This window comes from Littorina saxatilis, linkage group LG2 (genome assembly GCF_037325665.1).
Source record: "Littorina saxatilis isolate snail1 linkage group LG2, US_GU_Lsax_2.0, whole genome shotgun sequence".
Lineage (NCBI taxonomy): Eukaryota > Metazoa > Mollusca > Gastropoda > Littorinimorpha > Littorinidae > Littorina > Littorina saxatilis.
The window spans coordinates 38633445-38651589 of NC_090246.1; the positions used below are offsets into that span (position 1 = coordinate 38633445).

The window sequence follows — 18145 nt, forward strand, 5'->3', positions numbered from 1 at the left end:
GATTCCCCGTCTATGTTAAAACATTTAGTCAAAACTTGACTAAATGTAAAAACATGAAAAAAACGTGTGGGGATATTATACTCAGGAACTCTCATGTAAAGTTTCATGAAGATCGGTCCGGTAGTTTTCTCTGAATCGCTGTACACACACACACACACACACACATATATCCTACATACGTGAGAGAGACACTCGGGAGATAATAATCGTTCAAATCATATGTGTGTATATCATGTAAATGAGGTCATGTCAAGCAAGTCTGGCAGGGACCTTTTTTTCCACTGCTTATGATGCCAAAGTCACAGAGACAAACGTCATTATAGAAGAAAAAAAATTGCGCTCGCTAATTACCCTCGATGAATGTTTAGAACTAACACGTCACGCCACACTTTCAGAGTGACGTTTCTTTGCTTTGACGTAATAGATTGCACGAGGCTTTAGAAGAGATCGAGGTTCCAAAACAAGCGTCTTCAATTTAGCTGCCTCAACTGCAGGACATTTTCAGTAAAATATACACGTAACGTAAGTACAGTATGAAGGATAAACAGAATACTACATGGATTGCTGTTTCGTACCAAATTTACACTCGTTGCATTTTCAAATAGTGAACAGCTCGCTTTTGCTCGCTTTTGCTCGCAGTTCAATATTTAAAAAAACAACTTGTGTAAATCTGGTACGACACAGCAAGCCATGTAGTATTCTCTATACATATATATATATACATACATACACCACGACCCTCATCTTGATTCCCCCTCTATGTTAAAACATTTAGTCAAAACTTGACTAAATGTAAAAAGAAAGGAAACAAAAATCAATAATGATGTGCAGACCAATAAAGCCATTCTTCACATGACGCCTGCAATGTCTACCCACGAAGCACAACTCCGCCGGCTTTGTTCGTGCCATTTGACAAGAGTCCTCTCCCTTGCATTAGTGTCTCGCTGAAATCAGTAAACGAGTGTGTGTTCTTTGAACAGGAACCCCGAGGTTTGGGGGTAAATCTCGAGGGCTAGGTATAGGTTATTTTCAGCAAGCTTCTTTGTGAATTAATGAAAATATCCTTTAGCTTTTATTTTCTTCGATTTGTTGAAGGTGGTCCATATTAGGCAACACACACGTACTTTGAGATTTTGCTTCTTTTTTTTTGTAGTAGAAACTCGGGGTCAACACTGCTAAAATGTAACAAATACGGTCTTAGCTGTCAAATATAGTCATTTTTGTGTGATAACAGCTTTGGCTGTGGACAGAAACGAGCCCGTTTTAGGCGGCAAATTTAGAGTGAACGCTGCCAAAAGGGAACAAAAAGAGAAAAAGCCTGACGGTTTTGAGGTTTGTGTTTCTGCACCCGTCACTGTTTTGACATGTGCAAGTTATCCAGAGAGGGTGCATGAATACAGTGCATGAAATTGTTTTGAGCCCTCTAGCGCCGTTAGTTTGTCAGAACAGGAGGTGGTCCATATTAGGAGCCGGTCCATATTAGGAGCCCCTATCTAGCGCAAATCCTAAAATGCATGTAGTTCTAAGGACTGTGCCTTCAAAGGCAGTTGACCCCATGAAGGAACTTACTTGTTTGAAACATTTTTCTGCACACAGTGTAGTTGACGCCGTGGTTGCGGGCGTCAGGCAGGTGGTCACAGTTCTGTTCAAAGATGCGGGGGTCCCCTGTCAGCAGCTCGCACAGCTTTCCGTTACGGGACTGGGCCGAGTTGCACATGTAGCATGTCAGCGACACACCTGGAACACAAAAGGAACAAGACACTGCAGGTGAGAAGAGCTAGAACAAGAAAACAATACATTTTTTTAAAACCACTTGGAACAGAACAGTAACAAGAGACTGCAGGTGAGAAGAACAAGAACAAAATAACAATAAACAAGTCGCGTAAGGCGAAATTACTACATTTAGTCAAGCTGTGGAACTCACAGAATGAAACTGAACGTAGTCCGCCGCTAGTGCAAAAGGCAGTGAAAGTGACGAGCCTGTTGGCGCGGCAGCGGTTGCGCTGTGCTTCATAGCACGCTTTACTGTACCTCTCTTCGTTTTAACTTTCTGAGCGTGTTTTTAATCCAAACATATCATATCTATATGTTTTTGGAATCAGGAACCGACAAGGAATAAGATGAAATAGTGTTTAAAACGATTTCGGAAATTTAATTTTGCTCATAATTTTTATATTTTTAATTTTCAGAGCTTGTTTTTAATCCAAATATAACATATGTATATGTTTTTGTAATCAGAAAATGACGAAGAATAAGATGAAATTGTTTTTGAATCGTTTAATAAAAAAAAATTTTATTACAAGTTTTCGATTTTTAATGACCAAACTCACTCATTAGTTTTTAAGCCACCAAGCTGAAATGCAATACGAAACCCCGGCCTTCGTCGAAGATTGCTTTGCCAAAATTTCAATCAATTTAATTGAAAAATGAGGGTGTGACAGTGCCGCCTCAACTTTTACAAAAAGCCGGATATGACGTCATCAAAGGTATTTATCGAAAAAATGAAAAAAAACATCCGGGGATATCATACCCAGGAACTCTCATGTCAAATTTCATAAAGATCGGCCCTGTAGTTTAGTCTGAATCGCTCTACACACACACACAGACACACACACACACACACACACACACATACACCACGACCCTCGTCTCGATTCCCCCCTCTATGTTAAAACATTTAGTCAAAACTTGACTAAATGTAATAAAAATACACCTGGAACAGAACAGGAACAAGAGGCTGCAGGTGAGAAGAACAAGAACAAAATAACAACTAACATGTAGCAAGTCTAGCAGCGGAAAGACATTCAGATGTGGGATGGAGCCGTGAGTGCTGGGACGTGGCCTCGGTGTGAGTGCATACTGGGACAAGAAACAAGAGTCGCGACAGGCCACGCACAAAATTTAAAAAAAAACTACTCCCCAGAAACATCGACATTTAGACATCAACACGAACATGGACCAGTTTCGACACAAGGGCTTCGTCAGCAAATAAAAGGAGAGATGACAGAAAGAGAAAGAAGAACATCAGTAAAGAATAGGACAGACAGTACCACACCTAAAAATCAATATGGTGCAGGCCAAAGAGTACAACAACTATCATCATCGAGACAAAAACAAAGTCGACCGGCATTGGCGTGTGAGCATATTGTCATTCAAGCAACATGGTTTATAAATATATTTACAGGTAATGCCAGCACCACACATAATATAGTCGACGGGGGTGTCTGCACCTAAATATAAAAATACTGCACCTGAAACCGGAAAAAAAAATCAATGAAAACTGCATTACTCTAATTTCTGTCAATTCCCGGTTGTAAAGCCACGTCAATACTTCTGTTCGGGAGAGCAGGTCTGCAAGTCGTGCAGCAGACCTTCACGTGTGAACTAATCAATCAAGCGAATAATTTAACGCTTCGTTGATTTCATGACTGACATGCGTGATACAGAACTTCCAGAGTCGGTGCTGGTCTCAGGTTTACAAGATGTCCTCTGTGAGTGTTCCTTCAGAAGCCTCGCGTGTTCGTATACATGTATGTATGTGTGTACGAGGGCTGTTCCATTATTATTTAGAATCCAGGCTCCTGGCAATATGGCGTTAAATACAAAATCATGCCGTCAAATAATAGACTATCGTGAGGCTTGACACAAAAAATGAAGTTCCAGAGTTATGTCGTTTTTATATGGTCGACTCGAGAAGATACTCACCGCGCAATGTATGAGATTGCGTCATGAAGCTCAAATTCGCGATTTCGGAGCCATAACTTACAATAACTACAAAATAAGGGTTAAAAGAGGCCGATCTGCATGAAAGTGTGATGAAATGTTTTAGGATTAACGCTCTTTTGTAGAGTCGTGGTGTAAAACTGGTACAGCAATTTCAAACCGGGTAGACGGAGCCTCGAAAATGATACCCACCCTGGTCTACTCATTTCATTTGTTATCCTCGAAAACATTGGCGCTGATGATAAGAGAAGATCACTTAATTATAATCAGGGAGATGCAACGTGCCCTTGGCATTAAAAGGTCTGCATTTGAAAAGATCTTACACAAATATGTATGGCCCCAAAGCGATTTGCCGGTTGCTATGGGGTACCATGTACATGAACCCAGTGACGGGGAAAAGAGGGGTAGGGCAGAGTGTTGCCTGACAATACTTGAAAAAATCAGCAATGGCTTCTCCAAATCAACATGGAATATCGTCAGTGGTGACAAAACCTGGATTAATTAGCTCCACTCTGAAACCAAACAACTGTCGTCTATTCGGGTGTTTAACCAGGTGACCCAACCCCTGCCAAGTTCAAATAACAAGAAGCCCTAAAAATTGTTTGCATCTAGATCAAGGCATTTAAACACTGTGACTCTTGAGGACAGGCATACCGTCACGTCTGACTGCTGTGTCCACCCCTAATGGTCGAAAATATTTGAGGCTTGGCATAAACACCGTCCAAACACAGGTATTCGAGGGCTTATGATGTAACACGACAACGCACCTGTCTATACTGCCTTTGCGACAACAGATTTCTTGGCACCAAAGGGAGCACTGCTGCTGGTTGCATCCTCCCTATTTTCTTGACATCTCCCCATGCTAGTTCAGCATGTTCTTGGATTTTAAGAAATAGCCGCGAAAACACGGGTAGAGACCCCTGAAGACTCTATCCGAGCCTTCACGAGGGCCATACCAGGTATAGCTGATGTCACGCGGTCCCAGGCCAGAATGAGAACGTTTGAGAGGATGGCCAGTTGGGTGTCGGCTGGGAAAGGATTGGTCTAGAAAATGGCCTGATTAGATTGTTGGTTTGTGTTTCCGTTTCTGAGATTCTAAATAATTATGGAACAGCATACGTATGTGTGTACTACAAGGTTGGATGGTAAACCGTACTTTAAATTACGTCAATGGGTCTAAATGTGTCGTGTCAGTCTCAAAGAATAATGATACCACTATTTGCTCTTTACAATGTACGAAATGTATTTTGTTCGCTTTCTGTGGACACTGAGAAGGTAATGAACAAACAGAGTGACAGACAGACAGACAGACAGGCAAGCAAGCAAGCAGGCAGGCAGGCAGACAGGCAGGCATAAAGGGTAACGTGCTATAGTGCTTTCATTAATTTGAGGCTTTTTTATTTTTTTATTATCAAATTGTTTTCCGGGAAGGACTGCGCATTTCATGAACAGGCATCGCTAGAGCTAGTCTGTACCGTTATCAGTCGATAATACCCGACGTTAATGTGTACTGTCCAATTATCCCTCTTGTCACAAGTATGGCACCGTACCAAAAACGCTTTGGCAACAAGAAAGGCTGGACGACAGTAACAAGATGTGTGAAACTAAGGTCGGAATTAAAAGCACGCTCAGCTTCCCGTAAACCATCAGTTTCTGGTCACAGACACGTACTGTCAGACTTTTACACACAGTACAAACATCCTTTCGTTTAAACACTCACCGCTTGAGAACATCCTAGGTGCCCTACGTAAAGAGCGAGCATTTTTCAAAGAATTTATTTTTGCGTGGCCTGAGTAACACAATCAGACGCCTCGTTTTGGCGCTTGAACTAACTTTTAAAATCTAAATAATAAATTGACAGCTTGCAACACAAACATTCTTAAACCATAAAAGATTTCTTATTTCATCAAGACAAGTTTTGAAAGTCTAAAAAAAAAAGGGAGCCCGGTGTCACGAACTGAAAACTCTGCCTGAACAATCCTTCTCATTGTGGTCAATGCGCATGCGCTAACATGAGGAGATTAATCAGGTCGTGAACAACCTAACCCTAACCCTTACCCTAATCCTAACCCTAACCCTAACTCATGGTTCGTTCGATCAAAGGGTCGCATTTTTTAAGTCCAAGATTGGCGCATGCGCATTGACCGCAATGAGAAGGATTGTTCAGGAGAGGTTTCAGTTCGTGACACCGGTGCAGGTCACGCAGGGTCGTGTTTCTCAAGCAGACGAACTTTCTGCATGTCGCTGCTTTCTTTGAAGTCTACCGCGGCCGATAAGTTCGTGCATAGACCAAATAGATAATTTGTCTATGGTTCGTGTGACTCGCAGTCGTTTGTTGTATTTTAGATTCAGAGGTACACAATGAGCGCTTTGGAGTAATAACGCGAGACAACTCCTGTGATCTTGCCGCAAGGTGGCGCCAGTTACCAGCCGAAAAAAAAGAAGGGGCATAACCTCACCAGAACCGACCATTGTCTGCATGTTTACCGTATAAAATGCACGACTTACACACGAACTGTTACCAAACCGATATGCTATTTCAGTATTTGGGACCAATGCAAGTTTTTTTTCCTTTCTCGTGTGATCTTGCCGCGAGGTGGCGCCAGTTACCAGCCAAAAGAAAGAAGGGGCATAACCTTACCAGAACCGCCCAAAACAGCGAGTCGCATTGAAATCACAAACTGACGACAAAATTGTGAAAAAAAGGAAAGTGTGTGACACGGGTTCACGATGGCTCAGGGGTCAAATAAACCACGAAATCTGGTGTGTGGTTTACGCAAGATAAATAGCCATTTACACGAACTGTGTCATTTCATGCTGTTAAATGCTATTGCAAGTGTGTTCCATAAGGTTAGAACTGCGTTTTTCGTGAGAAGATTTAAATCGTTCTGTAAACCATTTGAGGCAGACTGGGCCTTTAAGCACTCTAATCATCAGGTTATCTTTATTGGAAGGCATGATGTCGCCATCTTATCTCAAAACTGGAGTTCCCTATTTTCATAATGTACATGCGTGCCGCGTGCGTGCGTGCGTGTGTGTGTGTGTGTGTGTGTGTGTGTGCCGGTCTGTGTCTTTCCTTGTCTTCTCTAATATGTCTGTCTTCTCTTTCTTTCTTTCTTTCTTCTTTTCCTTCTTCCAATCTCTCTTCCCGTTTTTCTTTTTCAATCCTTCTTTTTTGAATGTGTTTGGTTTTCGTTTTGTTGGGTTGCCTTTTTCCAATAAAGTGCAGCCTAAGAGAGAGAACAGGCAGGCACGGAGGGCCGGAGGAGAGGCAATAATTGAACAAGGCGCGCTGCGGAGAGCTCAGCAGGTTGATTAATTATTGATTGACTGCGTCCCCGTCTTTATTGCCCCCCCCCCCTCCCTCTGACAGGACAGCACGTTTTGCTGTGTTAGCTTTTTATATTTAGTCAAGTTTTGACTAAATATTTTAACATCGAGGGGGAATCGAAACGAGGGTCGTGGTGTATGTGTGTGTGTGTGTGTGTGTGTGTGTGTGTGTGCGTGCGTGCGTGCGTGCGTGTAGAGCGATTCAGACCAAACTACTGGGCCGATCTTTATGAAATTTTACATGAGAGTTCCTGGGATTGATATCCCCGAACGTTTTTCTCCTTTTTTCGATAAATGTCTTTGATGACGTCATATCCGGCTTTTCGTGAAAGTTGAGGCGGCACTGTCACGCTCTCATTTTTCAACCAAATTGGTTGAAATTTTGGTCAAGTAGTCTTCGACGAAGCCCGGACTTCGGTATTGCATTTCAGCGTGATGGCTTAAAAATTAATTAATGACTTTGGTCATTAAAAATCTGAAAATTGTAAAAAAAAATAAAAATTTATAAAACGATCCAAATTTACGTTTATCTTATTCTCCATCATTTGCTGATTCCAAAAACATATATATATGTTATATTCGGATTAAAAACAAGCTCTGAAAATTAAATATATAAAAATTATTATCAAAATTAAATTGTCCAAATCAATTTAAAAACACTTTCATCTTATTCCTTGTCGGTTCCTGATTCCAAAAACATATACATATGATATGTTTGGATTAAAAACACGCTCAGAAAGTTAAAACAAAAAGAGGTACAGAAAAGCGTGCTATCCTTCTTAGCGCAACTACTACCCCGCTCTTCTTGTCAATTTCACTGCCTTTGCCATGAGCGGTGGACTGACGATGCTACGAGTATACGGTCTTGCTGAAAAATGGCAGCTACTTGACTAAATATTGTATTTTCGCCTTACGCGACTTGTTATATTTAGTCAAGTTTTGACTAAATATTTTAACATCGAGGGGGAATCGAAACGAGGGTCGTGGTGTATGTGCGTGTGTGTGTGCGTGCGTGTGTGTGTGTGTGTGTGTAGAGCGATTCAGACTAAACTACTGGACCGATCTTTATGAAATTTGACATGAGAGTTCCTGGGTATGAAATCCCCGAACGTTTTTTTCATTTTTTGGATAAATGTCTTTGATGGCGTCATATCCGGCTTTTCGTGAAAGTTGAGGCGGCACTGTCACGCCCTCATTTTTCAACCAAATTGGTTGAAATTTTGGTCAAGTAATCTTCGACGAAGCCCGGGGTTCGGTATTGCATTTCAGCTTGGTGGCTTAAAAATTAATTAATGACTTTGGTCATTAAAAATCTGAAAATTGTAAAAAAAAATAAAATATTATAAAACGATCCAAATTTACGTTTCTCTTATTCTCCATCATTTGCTGATTCCAAAAACATATAAATATGTTATATTCGGATTAAAAACAAGCTCTGAAAATTAAATATATAAAAATTATTATCAAAATTAAATTGTCCAAATCAATTTAAAAACACTTTCATCTTATTCCTTGTCGGTTCCTGATTCCAAAAACATATACATATGATATGTTTGGATTAAAAACACGCTCAGAAAGTTAAAACAAAGAGAGGTACAGAAAAGCGTGCTATCCTTCTTAGCGCAACTACTACCCCGCTCTTCTTGTCAATTTCACTGCCTTTGCCATGAGCGGTGGACTGACGATGCTACGAGTATACCTTGTACGGTCTTGCTGAAAAATGGCAGCTACTTGACTAAATATTGTATTTTCGCCTTACGCGACTTGTTTTTAAGTCCTTACGGCCACCCTAAACACACCCCTTTTCTTACCACCACCCCCCCCCCCCCCCCCCCCTTCTGTTGTCATTTCTCTTTGTATTTTCTTCTTCTATCCTACCTTATTCCTGTCTGTTTTCATTCCCCTAAGAACGTCTCAATCGCCTTTCTTCGACCGTTTACGGCAGTCCCTTCTTTTGGGTGTTCGTGTCCGCAACATGAATTGACAGTACATGTTTAGTGACGGTTCGTGTCAAAAGTGCATTATCATACACATAATATAGGCTCGTGTGTCTGCAACATGATGGACTGTGCATAGTGACCGTTCGTGTCACAAGTGCATTATGAGTTAGTATACAATGTTAGACGCTCAGTCACCTGCCTACCACCACTCCTTCGCCACACAAAAAAAGTTCGGCAATTTTGCCAAAATCACGGAAAAGATTTGCATGGCGATTTAAAGTAAATTCTGACGCCAAACAACCTCTCTTTTCTTTCTCAGTTTGAACTTCCCAGTCGTATAAGATTTTAATTGAAGTTTCAAGCATGAGGTAACTTCTACATTTTTATAGCATTAGCTCTTTCTGTTGAGACACGTTAAGTAAATTTAACATTTTCTGTTCCTAAGTTGGATGTATTTGACTGCAGCTGGTTATAATTAAGCTTGGCTGAATGGTCAAAGTTAATAGTAGAAATAGTACTTCAAGTTCATAGTTAACCCAAGTTGAAGCCTTTTTTGTTAAAATGAAAAATAATGTTGATATTTTCCAAAGTCTTTGCAGCGGTGGATTACATGTTTCTAATCTTGAGAAACAGAAGGTCTACGGGCATGAAGAGGACAGTCTTCATGTAAAAAAAACTTTCACTTGGCGGAGTAATTGGGATAAAATTTACCAAATCAAATTTGAATGCATTTTGATTGCTTAACTTTGAATCGAGATTGGTATAAAGTGCCACAAATTGTGAATTAAGTACATCTACACGGACAACATTGAGCTGAAAAACGATCAATATTACGCTCGATTTTGCCCATTCTCCCCGTATTCAAACCTAAGTGAGGAAATTGCCCCCTGGCTAGAAATCGTTCGACCCAACTTAAGTATTATTGTTGTGAGCTCAAAGCGGTGTTTTCCCCTAAGCGTTGACGTCAAAAACAAACGACGTTTCCAACTTTAGGTCTTCAGATATTGTTTGAAATACTGAGATTCAGATAAGAAAAAAGCGAGTGTACTCGTAAGTCTACTGTGCATGTATTTCGTTTGGCGTCGGCAGTCGACGAAACGCCGAAAATTATTTCAATTCGCCCAATACGCTGCCGTCATTTTAAGAAAGTAATTCAACAGAAAAAAAATAACATTCCATCAATATCAATCAATCAATCAATATGAAGCTTATATAGCGCGTATTCCGTGGGTACAGTTCTAAGCGCTTGTCGAAGAGTTGTCAACACAGGACTAACAAAGAAACTAACATCTTCAGACGGACACGAACCCTATCACACACTAGCAAACCCTGGTAAACAAACAACTGTTTAACAACAATGTACACATCAATAGCTAGGTCAAACAAAATAATATTAAGAACAGAGATTACAGAGATCACCACGGCAGTTGATTTTTGGTATATGATACAGCTGTGAGGTGGTCTTATCCCGTGTAAAAATCTGGTCTGAGACGGTAAGCCAATAAGCCGTTTTCACGATAACAAAAGGAGTCTGCTTTTAATTCCATTTACTTCAAACGACCTTACTAGACTAGTGCTTTGTTTATCAGAAGAAGCGTTTCGTGATCGACCAGTATCCGTGACAAAGTTTCGATCACGTGTTGTAATCAATTATTGTGTGTGATAGACTTTTTCCCTCCCAAAATTAATGCAGTGAAAAATATGAGAAGTAGTTTCCATTTCTAGCCACAAAACACAATAACGCGACACAAAAACCATGATTGAAATACTTTTTTTTGTAACGCAGAGAGTTGTGCATTATATATTTGCTGTCGGTTTTTTGTTTTCTTCTTTTATTTAGTTTTTTAGAATCTAAAGTCCCCCCAAAAATTGTTTTCATAATAAAACGTTCCAATAACACACCTCTCTTGGTTTTTTTTTTGGTTCTGAATTTTTGAACGTTGACAGTCTATAATGTTATAATATTTTTGTATTCTAGAGTTGTAGTGTGTTTTTCAGGGAGTGTTGTGGCCTTTCTCTCTCACGCACCCACACACAAGCACTGCACAACGTTCTCAGTCAAGCCATTTAGAGTGAAGAAGAAAATAAACGGGTTCCGAATATCTGCGGTAAAAAAAACAAGCAAAAGCAATCAAAACTACAAACACGTAAATGCAAACAACAGAACCGCCATCGGAAGTTCATTGTAAAAATGCACGTTGTGCATACACATCTATTCAAAATGAAGATTTTATAGCAATGTCAGGATTAGAGGAACCCATTTCCATTGATCTCTTTTGCAAACGTTTTTCAGAAAAAGCCTGGGATTATAGGGTACACATGGCTTGTCTGTAACCTGGGAACAAAAATGAATGATTCTGCTTTGGCAGAAAAAGCTTTTGACAACCACTGCGAGTCAAGGAACGAGGGTATTCACCAAAGTGCATGTTGAATTGGACGACACAATAATGATCAATACGAAAGCGACTTTGGCAGCCACTTAACAAGCTGGAAAAGCATACCAATCCAGTTCCTAAAAATTCCCGTTCCATTAGATATTTTCATTGATCGCTTTCACCTTGTCGACGCTTTTGTCAGATGGGAAAGATTTCAGGATGATGAGGAAAAAATGCTGACTCAGCCATCGTTCGGTGTTGTTTTGGTGTATGTATGTGTGTTGTTTTATTTTATTGTTGGTGTGGTTTTTTTAGTCGTTCTGTTACAAGTATTTGTTGTATTGTCGGCAGTTTTTTGTGTGTTTGCTTTCGTATGGCTCAATTAGACTTACGTACTGGCATTCGAAATGCATTGATAGAGCCTCTACATGATTATCTGCTTGATGGCCACAAGGCTATATCCACAGCCCAGACACTCCTCTTCACTATTTACCAAAGACAGTCTGTTCAGGTAATGTTGAACTTTAGCGTCGCAAATTCAAAGCTCACATTCCATTGTCCTTATTGAGTTATATTTTAAATATATCACTTTTATGAATGCTCAGCGTCACTCTAGTGACTTTGATTGACGGAGTAAGCTCCAAAAGGGAGCACAATTTGGTCATCAGTGTGTCTTTGGTCGAAGTAAAAGCGCACTTTCGGTCGTCATATATTTGTCTCCCTTTGATTTTCACTTTCGTTCTCAAAAAGGCAGCGTTGTTGAAGTTCCTTCTAAACTTCATGTAAATAAGCCGCATCTGTAGGCCTACAGTTCATTCCGTAACTCGATTTGCAATTCAAAGGATTGTTTATGCTTAAAAGAGCAAGTTATGCAATTTCAGGGGCTTGTATTATTATTATTGTGATCATTTTTTATGCGCCTAATCTAGAAATAGCCCTAGGCGCTTACATGAATGCGACAGAACGTCCCTGAATTTACAACGCAAAAGTTCAAGATACTCGACATTCTCCACCACTCCTTCACATATATAACACAAATATTCTCAGTACATTGTATGCCAAATATATACCACTATTCTGATCATATTCTTACAGTCACTGTCAAAGGACAGCCAAAGGGAGACCCCTTACGCGTGCCACTATCCTGAACATACTCTCACAGTCACTGTCAAAGGACAGCCAAAGGAAGACCCCTACCGCGTTCCACTATCCTGATCATACTCTCACTGTCACTGTCAAAGCTAAGCCAAAGAGGGACCCCTAACGCGTTCCACTATCCTGACTGATCATACTGTCACTGTCACTGTCAAAGCTAAGCCAAAGAGGGACCCCTAACGCGTTCCACTATCCTGACTGATCATACTCTCACTGTCACTGTCAAAGCTAAGCCAAAGAGGGACCCCTAACGCGTTCCACAATCCTGACTGATCAAACTGTCACTGTCAAAGGTAAGCCAAAGAGGGACCCCTAACGCGTTCCACTATCCTGACTGATCATACTCTCACTGTCAAAGCTAAGCCAAAGAGGGACCCCTAACGCGTTCCACTACCCTGACTGATCATACTGTCACTGTCAAAGCTAAGCCAAAGAGGGACCCCTAACGCGTTCCACACTCCTGACTGATCATACTGTCACTGTCAAAGCTAAGCCAAAGAGGGACCCCTAACGCGTTCCACACTCCTGACTGATCATACTGTCACTGTCAAAGCTAAGCCAAAGAGGGACCCCTAACGCGTTCCACTACCCTGACTGATCATACTGTCACTGTCAAAGCTAAGCCAAAGAGGGACCCCAAACGCGTTCCACAATCCTGACTGATCATACTGTCACTGTCAAAGCTAAGCCAAAGTAAGAATCAAATATCCCATCCACTGTTAGGCTCTTAATTGTCCGTTAACCCCTCTTCTCTTTGTCCAAAATCCTCCTTTTGGTGCTTATGAACTAGATCTGCCTAAAGTGGAACTGATTGAAAACTAAACCAAACCATTGCTGTTGAAAGAGAACAATATTCCCAGACAGTCTTATCCCAAGCGTCTGCTTTAATCCTTGAAAAATCCCCTACCTCTACTGAATCCTTGAGTAAATCTCTCTTTAAAACAACTGCCTCTTCTCCCCCCCCCCCCCCTCCTCAACCAATTCACCCCCTTTTCTCCCTTCTGCGTGATGGAGTTGTTTTTGAACAAAAGCTCATTAAAGCACAGCTCGTTAGGAAAACACCCCAATTAAAACATTCTTTGAACAAAGAAACTATTAGTCCTTTTGATCGATACTTTTACTATTGATCTTCTTATTGCCACAATCACTCCCCTCCAATGAACCCCTCCTCACTGTACACACACACACACACACACACACACACACACACACAAACACACACACGTATTTAATTTCCCTCCTTAAATAGACTTGCTTTCGAATTAAAGGTTGAAGTCCAACCAACGTTAGCAAAATGTGTTTCAAAACCAAGTAACTGGTCTTTGTAATCCCGATTTGTCTTTCATCTTTGATTTAGCTGGATCAATATTCCAGAGATGGCAGGAGAAGTCCAACTATAGTTGTTAGGAAAACCCAAACTGCAATAACATTTTAAAAACCAATAACAGTGGTCCCTTCAATCCCTTTTCTTTTTATGTCGCACCTACCTACTTACACCGTTATCACCCTCATCGATTCCCTCCCTTCTTTCTCGAGCCCCCTTCCCCCAACTCCATCCACCCCCATACCCTTCCATGCCGGATCAATGTTCCAGAAATGGCAGCACTTTGGGCAATGAGGGGTTGTGAGGCGGAAGCACCCGTTCCGCGCAACCAGACATGGCCGTACGCAGGAAAGCATGAAGTGCAAAGAGCGCAGACGTGTAAAGATGACCCGTCTTCGATTAACAGATGATCCCACGATTGGAGAGGTACTAGGATTGAGTAGGAGGGGAGATATCACAGGCACCAGACACAGCAGTGAATACCATCTCATACAATTTCTATACAAGCCTAATATAATCTGGGACAATGTCTTGATACTATGATTGATATGTTATTGACAGACCATCCTTTTTGTTCGTCCGATGGGAGGATATCGTCTTCTTTTTCATCTTTATTGGTCGAGGCCGAAGGCCTAGGTTGAAAAAGAAGAAACAGAAGGCGATCTGCTCCCTTGAGGACCGACTTACAAAATCTGGTCTGTCAACAGCACATCAAACATTGTCTTGGTCATCGTTTTGTTTGTGCAAAAGTAAGTGCAAAAGCATAGACAGGGAGCAGTGTTGTGAACCAAGTTTTCGAAATGAATGTTCAGGCCTCGCGCGCGACGAGAGTTCTCAGTGGGTCAACCAGTCAAGCTAGCCAAAGTTGTTATCTTCAGTGTTTCAAGTTGATGACACTGAACATGGAAACATAAAAGTATGGTTGGTGCTTAGTTTGTCGATAAACCGACTGGGATCGAGTAGCGATCTTTTGCTCTAGCATGGTCAGAATCCGTTAACATCTGGGGACAATCGGTTCGACTTGCAAACTCATTCTTCTCTTTATACACGCATGACGCAAACCAAAGAGAAACACTCTCGGTGTCTTTGCTAATAGACTGGCTAGGTTTCATGCGTTAATTAAAGCCTTTTTGTTCGTTTGCTTGTGGTCACTTGATTGTAGTTTTTACATTTAGTCAAGTTTTGACTAAATGTTTTAACATAGAGGCGGGAATCGAGACGAGGGTCGTGGTGTATGTGTGTGTGTGTGTGTCTGTGTGTGTGTGTAGAGCGATTCAGAGTAAACTACTGGACCGATCTGTATGACATTTTTCATGAGAGTTCATGGGTATGATATCCCCAGCCTTTTATTTTTCTCGATAAATGTCTTTGATGACGTCATATCCGGCATTTTGTAAAAGTTGAGGTGGCACTGTCACACCCTCATTTTTCAATCAAATTGATGGAAATTTTGGCCAAGCAATCTTCGACGAAGGCCGGACTTTGGGATTGCATTTCAGCTTGGAGGCTTAAAAATTAATTAATGAAAATCGGAAAATTGTAATTAAAATTATTATCTTTATTAAACGATCCAAAATTACGTTTATCGTATTCTTCATCATGTTCTGATTCCAAAAACATATAATTATGTTATATTCGGATTAAAAACAAGCTCTGAAAATTAAAAATATAAAAATTATGATTAAAATTAAATTTCCGAAATCGATTTAAAAACAATTTCATCTAAAACCTTGTCCGTTCCTGATTCCAAAAACATATAGATATGATATGTTTGGATTAAAAACACGTTCAGAGAGTTAAAAAGAATAGAGATATAGAAAAGCGGGCTATCCTCCTCAGCACAACCGCTACCGCGCTTTTCTAGATTGTTAATTATTTTCACTGCCTTTGCCACGAGCGGTGGACAGACGATGCTACGAGTGTACGGTCTTGCGGAAAAAATGCAATGCGTTCAGTTTCATTCTGTGAGTTCGACTGAGCTTGACTAAATGTTGTATTTTCGCCTTTCGCGACTTGTTGTTTTGGTTCAGACTTTTCGGTTCGTTCGTCACTTCGGAATTCTTTCGAACACTGCGAGACTGGGAAACGTCAAAGAGAAGACGCGTAGTAAGATTCCCCTGATTTACCCCAACGACAGGGAGCCCGGTAGCTCAGTTGGTAGAGCACTGAACGTTGTGATCAGCAGGACACGGGTTCGAATCCGGGCCTGGACGGACAAGGGTCAACTGAATGTGTCCCACCCCCGTTTCACCGCTGAGGGGCTGATTACATCTAAACACACACACACCGGAGTAGTACAATTCTGTTACTGCTAGTTTTCCGAATTTCCCGGCGTTGGGACAATAATGTCAAAAACACATTAAAAAAAAAAGTATTAAAAATGATTTTAAATTTAAACATTCAAGATTGAATAATAATTCTTGTAAGTCTGACTCACGAGCTGACGCAACACATGACCGCAGAGCGCATTTGAACACGAACTGATGCTATACAATTTTGGGTGTGTCGGGCGCCTGTAGGGAAGATGTATCGGAATGTCTGTTGGCTCCTGAGCCCGAATGACAGAATGGCCGAAAAGAAGAGGATGGGGTTCCTGATCTTTTTTTCTGGTCGTTGATGTGATCTCTGTGATCAAAGTGAGGGGTGAAATAAGGGACGTGTGTTTCCTTTCTGGCAGTCGTCCAGCTATCTTTGCGGCAACTTGACATAACGTGGGTTGTTTTTCAGGCTTTATTTTCGGCAAATCAGACGGGAGTCGCTGGTGGCCTCGTGGTTAGTGCATTGTGCTGCGATGAGAGTGGTACAAGGTTCGATCCCCGGTCGAGACAGGAGAAAAGGTAAAATCTGGTTCTAATCATCTGTTCACGTATAAACTCGCTAATGTCTGTCCCGCCTCCATTTGACCACCAGAGATCGTTGCGCACGTGAAAGATTCCAAACTCAGATTTCTCGAGAAAGTGGCCATGGCAGGGGTATATGAACAGTCACAAAATATGACATGCGCCACTCCTACAAGATGGCATTTGCTGCCTACATCGGGGAGGACAAAAGATGAAATAATATCAAAAGGTTTCACAGTATTGATGCCCAAACAGCAAACACTTACGAAGAAGAAGAAGAAGAAGAAGAAGAAGAAGAAGAAGAAGAAGAAGAAGAAGAAGAAGAAGAAGAAGAAGAAGAAGAAGAAGAAGAAGAAGAAGAAGAAGAAGAAGAAGAAGAAAAAGAAGATGATGATGAAGAAGAAGAAAAAGAAGAAGAAGAAGAAGAGAACAGAACAAGAAAAAAAAAGTATTTCAATTCCACCTTCGAGAGAAAAGCCCAGAGGTTAGCTGGAATTTAGGGAAAACAAGAACTGGATCAGATGACAGCCCATCCCTTCTCTCGTCTCCATCTCCCCTGTTTAGCTACACACTCTGCCATCGGCATCTGCAGCTAAAATGTCAAAAGTTGACGATTTTATTTTGGGCATGGATCCTGTTCCCCCAAATCTCCACCCCGACTCCTTTCTACGCCCTCTGGCACGAGATTCAGTTTCTTGCTGAAAAACAAATGTGCCGAAGTGAAAGTCAGGAGACACTAGTCCTGTATTGTGTGGAACATATTTTTGAGAATAGCAACGACAGCTATCGTTCCATGACCCAAAAACTTTAACCATTTTTGTTTTTTGATTCTGATTTTTGGAGCGTTAGCAGTCTAGCTGTTTTGGATTTCTGTCTTTTTGTAAATTGTCTTGACGCAACCTCAGAAAGTGTTTGCTGGTGTGCGCACTGTCCTTCCTCTTTGTCTCGTGAGGAAGAATATTTAGGACCGAAGATATGTCCGACAACACTGGCATCATTCCAGGCAAGCACCGATGGCCACTTCCCATGGGATTATCTATTCTGCTTTATGTTATGATGTATATGTGTGCTGGGGGAAAAATGCTGATACATCTATTCTGCTTTTCGTTATTGTGCCGTGGTGGAGATGACTGGTACAGCTATTGCTTTCCTTGTTATTGTGCTGCGGGGGAAATGACTGATACATGTATCAGTTTTGTTTTTTTATGTTATTTGATATGTGTATGTGTGTGAGGCGAAGGAGGGGGTGCAATTTGAGGGCATTCGGTTTTCAGCATGGCTTTCATATGTCCTTTATTTCTATAATGCTGTACTGTCTCTTCTTGAGCCTCAACATATTGACTTAATGTATTGATTTCGCTTTACGCGACTTGTTGTTGTTATGCTGGGGAGAAAATGGCTGGTACATTTATTCTGCTTTTTGTGAATGTGCGTGTATGTGTGTGTGTGAATGACAGC

At 41.1% G+C, this 18145-nt stretch overlaps 1 protein-coding gene across 1 annotated transcript in view; it reads right to left on the reverse strand.

The window, feature by feature from the left end:
- The window catches only part of LOC138958944 (uncharacterized), a 63581-nt gene that overhangs the window by 8850 nt on the left and 36586 nt on the right, over positions 1–18145 (reverse strand). Inside the window, exon 2 of the mRNA XM_070330288.1 lies at positions 1570–1737. Within this exon, the coding sequence (XP_070186389.1) occupies positions 1570–1737 (168 nt within the window). The remainder of the gene's footprint in view (positions 1–1569; positions 1738–18145) is intronic.